General features: G+C 54.7%; 1 protein-coding gene across 1 annotated transcript in view; it reads right to left on the bottom strand.

Moving 5' to 3' along the window:
- Window positions 1-2,484: 2,484 nt before the first annotated feature.
- EGR2 (early growth response 2) overlaps window positions 2,485-5,457 on the bottom strand; it is a 4,304-nt gene continuing 1,331 nt past the window's right edge. Inside the window, exons 2-4 of the mRNA XM_085301605.1 lie at window positions 5,437-5,457; window positions 3,496-3,649; window positions 2,485-2,557 (exon numbers count right to left, since the gene is read on the bottom strand). The exon at window positions 5,437-5,457 is cut by the window's right edge and continues 690 nt beyond it. Of these exons, the coding sequence (XP_085157731.1) occupies window positions 2,485-2,557; window positions 3,496-3,649; window positions 5,437-5,457 (248 nt within the window). The remainder of the gene's footprint in view (window positions 2,558-3,495; window positions 3,650-5,436) is intronic.

Below are 5,457 nucleotides of genomic sequence, written 5' to 3'. Positions count from 1 at the left end.
CTGCCCGCCCGCCGCCGCCGTGTGGCTCTTCCCTCCCGGCCTTTGCCGCCACGGCCGGGCTGCAGGCGCTGGCACAGACTCGTCCGGAGAGGCTCTTACCTCCCTGTGATCCCGCCTCGCTGCTTAGGCCTGGGGCAGTAAAAGGATAGAGTGTATTTATTTCCTTTTGACTGGTGGTGGAAGAGCAGCGCTGGTAAACTCCTGCTCCGCTGAACGTTTGAAAGAAACCCGGCATCCTGTGTAAATAGCCAAGTCCACCCTTTAGCAAGGCGGGGGGGGGGGATAGGCGCAAGCTGAGAGAATAAAGGCAATAAGAAATCTTCTGGGAGCCCTCTTGAAGGCCGGAGTGGGGTTTCCTGTCTCCATCTGCCCGCTGGCAGGACCGTCCCGGACACGGTTGCTCCAGCAGGTACGCTGGAGGGGAGCGTGCCCGGGCAGCGGTGGCTGGGAAGGGCTGCTCTGTCTTCGTCCTTTGGGGACTTTTATCTCCAGAACAGGCTTCAATAAGAGCTGAAAAAAACAAACAAAAAAAAAAAAAAAAAAAAAACACAACAAACCAACCAACCCTGAACAACTCATGAGCCAGGAAATGCTCCTAGGATAAACACCAGTGATTCCTAGGGTTGTAGTTAAGTAAATTTAAGGTCATTCCCACTGTAAAGGGTCAACATCAGGTTCAGCATTACTTTTTAAATGTATTACGTGTCATAACATCTAGCTATTACAACCGAGAATAATTAGAGCTATTTCTATGCATATTTCCTTCAGTTAGGAGAAGGAGACTAGTCAGCTGCTAATCTTGCTTGGAAGTTCTCACGCAGCAGTGGCTGGGGATAGTGGAAACTATGGGCATCTTAAACTCTCCACTGTTGTTTCATGGAAGCTGTTCTGGAGGTGTTACTTATTTGTAAAACCTATATATGTATTAGTATAGGTGCCCTAGGTTTGAATAACATTTGACCTGATACCTTCTCTAAAATACAGTCTGTGTTTTTATATGGACAGGTGAACATTTATGGCTTTTGAAGCCTTGTGGTTTCCCTCTTTATACTATTTATAAAAATTACTTTTTCATAAGGCTTTTAAATAAATGTAGTGTAGAAAAACACGGCGAGTTTTGCCTTGCTCTGATATAAGCAGTCTTAAGATACAGTTTGTCCATGATAGGGGATACGATCTTTCTAGCAAGGGAGAAACTTTTTCTATTGGTGAAATACTCCATTTATACTGCAGAGAATGGTATTGTTGTGTGACTACTAATCTTAATGCACAATTTATAGCAGAAACCCAGACTGGGGCAGCCTTGACCTGTTGGTCGTGATGTAGGAATCTGAATAGAAAAATATGACTTACCAACTTCCTAAGTGATGTACCAACCTGCTCCAAAAATCTTTCCACAACAGGCTTTAATTACTCTTTGCGTTGTGTATTTGTAAAAGCAGACTTGTTTTTCCTGTACAGTTGCTTGTATGTGTGAACTTTTAAATGTTTCGGATATGGCATTGCCTTTTTTTTTGGGGGGGGGGCTGCAAAAGAATGAATGTAAAATACAGTCAACATTGTGCATGCACATATTAATTCTTTTCCAGGGAAAAATAGGTGGAAATTATTTCAGGCAATTTCCATTTATTCTTACTGCACTTTGAAGTGTTTGATACTTCTACAGCTGGCTTACCTGTTTTTCCTGGAATTCCCCTGCAGCTTAGCATTAGTTAATGTGCAGCATTCTCTATCGAACACAGTCATCAACTGGAATGCTGTGCCTTGGTATGTTACTGCATGTGCTTCTAACTCTCCTTAACGAAGAACATCAGCTTTTTGTCAGAAGTCCACATATAAAATAGCATGGTGGTTGCAAACAGCTGTACTGGAAAAACAAACTGTGACAAAGACCATTTTTATCTAATCTGTTCTATCCTCCCCTTAGGTTTTTCTGCTCATTTTCTTTTTAACTTTTCTCCATCTATGAAACCTAGTCAAGATGTGTAATGGGATATGACTTTAATGCATCTTTCCATAGAGGACAGCATATAGTCTCTTAACACTGCAGTGTTGTTAACAATTGTAGTGAAACTTCTTTTTAATAAAGGTGGGAGCATCAAAGTATTGAAGTCATAATGCTAGGAAAAATAGCAAAGAAAACGTAAGATGCATTAAAGAAAAGCCTCTTTGTGTAACTTTTTGCTTACTTAGTAATTGAAACTTACTTCATGTGTTCTGGATATCTGTAAGGCAGAGGTTTAAATCTGTATTGCTGCTCCTTCTCTCAGCAGTTTGGTTATTGTGTTTTCACAACAGCAAAATTACTGTTACTGCTGAATTACAGAATAAACACAAAATATCTTACCACTGACCAGTCATTATTCTCCTTCACAAGTGTGAAGGAATCTTGAACCAAGTAAGATAAAGAGAGTGAGTTTCTTTTGCAGGCAGCAGTCCAGATGGTGCAGGTGGCCTTTGGGAAGCAAAATCAAGCCCRTAGCCTCAATCTTCCACAGTAGCCCTGTAGACGAGATTCAGGCGCAGGCGGTACTGTAACTTATGCAGCTGGTTGTAACTGTAAAGCAAAGGCATGGGCATAAGACAGCTGATACTGTTGCACGATGTAAGGTTTTCTTCTGGCTCTGTGCTAGGCCTTGGCAGTTCCCTTCATTTAACTCATTTGCAATTCCGTGGTGTTTATCTCGTTTTGCTTTAGACTGAAGGTTTAACCTAGTAACACACTTGCAGACAGTGGCTTGAAAAGTGCGTGAGGAGCCTAGGAGCGTGCGTGTCGGTAGCCAAGATCCGGGTTATTGCTCACGATGCTCCAGCCGCGTGCAATGCCACGGCGGTGCCCTGCTGCAGGCCGCTGCGGCCGGGCCTCACGAAGCCCCCGCGACTGGGAGCGCCGGGTCGCCAGTCGCCTTCCTCCTCGCGCGGCGGCCTGCTGACRCTGACCGAGGAAGCAGTGTTTCCAGCGAGGTTGCGCTCCGCGTGCATGTGCCGTTGGAGCTCCTATGTGACATCCATCYGGAAACTCTCATCTGTCTCCTCAGGACACCAGGAGCGCATGGGATGGGATGGTGAGGCTGCAGCCTGCTGAGCGCTGCAGCGGTGGGTGCGAAGGTGCACGGCGGGGTGGCGAGCATGGGGCTCTGCAGCTGGCCTCGCTTGYGGTGTCTCTGGCCTGTGCAGACTGGTCCGTGCCCAGCTTTGGAAAACAGCTTCACATCCAATTTAAAACGAGGCACACGGGTGCAATTTCTGCTGACCGCCTTTCCCGAGCAGAGAGCAGCTGCTCCAAAAGCCAGTGCCAATTCCAGGAGAAAGAAAAGGGAGTTCCAAACAGAAAGGGAAGTAACCGGAGGGCCTTGGCGCCGCGGGACCCGGCACAGCGGCAAGCAGAGCCTGGAAGCGGCTGGGCGAGGGCCGTGCTGTCTGTGTGGCTGCACCGTCCTCCCAGCAGGAGCAGGGCTGCGATACCAGCACGGCAGCACGTCCCGCACCGCTCACCTGCGTGCCGTGGGCTGCAGCGGGCCGGCCAGGCCCCATGCCGGGCCCCGGGGCGGCCCCGCAGCCAGCCCGCGCCCAGCCAAGGGCTCCTGCCTGGGCTGAGCCTCTGGCAGGGCATCCTTAGCTTCGCGGCCTGGCCTGGTGCGCTTAGTGCCTTGAAACAAGGCAGAAACCAGAGCGATTTTTCCGGCCAGGTCGCTCCGCCAGAGCGGCCGCGGGAGGCTGCCGCGGTCTGACTGCAACCGCGGAACAAGGCTGCGAGTGAGTCAGAAAAACCCACCCAGCTCCCCGGTTAATATTAGCTCGGCGCTGGGCTCCCAGGGAAATCCCCGGCGCCCGAGAGCGACTGCTCGCCCGCCGGCGCCCGCCGGCTCTGGATTTCCGCTAAAAGGCAGCGCAAGGGGCCGGCTGCCGGCGCCGGGTGCCGCCGCGCGGGGCCCGGCCCGGCCCGGCGGCGCGCGGGGTCCCCCAGCCCCGCAGGGCGCCGGCGTCGCCTGGAACCCGCCTGCGCTTGCACACGCACACGCACACGCACACCCCAGCGCAGCTCTGCGTTCAGATCCTTTCTCCCCGTTGGTCTGGTCTCCACAAATGCAYGTTTGTGAGCCGGGCTCTTTTAAAAGCGCGTGTGTATATATAACGATCGCAACTGGACTGCACACCRCAGCCACACTGTGCCCCTTCGCTCTGTGCTTCCCGGCTTGGGCTGTAGTCATGAAGGGCTCGTGTGGGACCTGCTCTTGCCTCGGCTCGAGCTGGGGCTGGGGYTGGGGCTGCTCTCAGGCGTGGGCCGCACCAGCACGGCCTGCGCTGGGCACCTTGGGAGCACCACATGTTGTGCTTGGAGATCCCAAGCATGGGGTGAAAATCCTGAGGACTGAGTGGAGGTCCCAAGGATGGGGTGCAGATCCTGAGGATGGGGTGCAGATCCCAAAGATGACGTGGAGATCCTGGGGGTCCTGAGGTGCAGATCCCAAAGACGGGCAGGCGTCCCCGGGACATGGTGGGACTGAGCAGTGCTGCACGCAGGAGGAAGGTGGCAGAAGACGGGTGGCTACACAAATGGCCRAGGAGCCACGAGTGTTTCACGGTGAAGGTTCAGGAGGATGTGGCGCTCGGCGCATGGCCGGCAGCGCGACGGGGCTCGGGAGCTGCCACAGCCTCTCCAGGCAGCAGCTCGCCAGCGCGCCACGCCAGAGCTCAGCGAGGGACGGGAGACGAGCGGCGAGCACTGCTCACGAGGCAGCTCTCRGCGGAGAAAGCAATCGCGGACGTGCCGAAAAAGGGCATGGGTTGTGCAAACACCGCGATGTTTCCGAGTGGTGTTTGCTGCTCCAGAGCGAGGAGGTCGGAAATACAAGGCTCGCTCGTGCTCCCGACCGTGCCGGAGACACAGAGCCGGAGCTCTGCCCACGGACCACGGTGCAGCGTTTCCCTCCGCTCAGGTGGCACCACAGGACAACGTGGTGCCACCTGAGAGCTCGGGGCTGTGCCGGGAGCGCTTGCCACCGGCTCGGCCGAACCTCAGCACGGCGCCGTGCCCGGCAGCCGGCGAAGGCTCGCACGTGACGTCGGGTCACGAACGTTTCCAGCTGCCCTTCGTCCTCGGCCACGTTGCTTTTTGTCAGTCCCCAGACGAGCCCGGCCCCGGCGGGGTGCTCCCGGCCCCGCGGCGTGCAGCGCTTGGGCCGGGAAGCCACGGGGCCGGCAGGGGAGCAGGGCTCGGCGCGCGGGGGGCCGAGGGGTGTTTTCCTGCCTTAGCCCGGGACTATCACAAATGATGCAAGTTCCCAAAAGAGCCGGGAAGGGGGAGCCGAGGGGGGTGCGTCAGCTGGCGTGGGGCGCCCGCGTGTGCTCCAGCAGCTCCACCRGGAGCCAGGGCTGCCGCCCCACGGCCGTCCCCACGGGGGGGGGGCAAACCCCGGGGGCCGCCCCACGGACTCGGCCACTGGCCCCAAGCAC

The sequence above is a fragment of the Rhea americana genome, unplaced genomic scaffold (genome assembly GCF_003343005.1).
Source record: "Rhea americana isolate MKP2758 unplaced genomic scaffold, rheAme1 scaffold_179, whole genome shotgun sequence".
NCBI classification, from domain to species: Eukaryota; Metazoa; Chordata; class Aves; order Rheiformes; family Rheidae; genus Rhea; species Rhea americana.
This window is presented reverse-complemented; position numbering and strand designations above follow the sequence as displayed.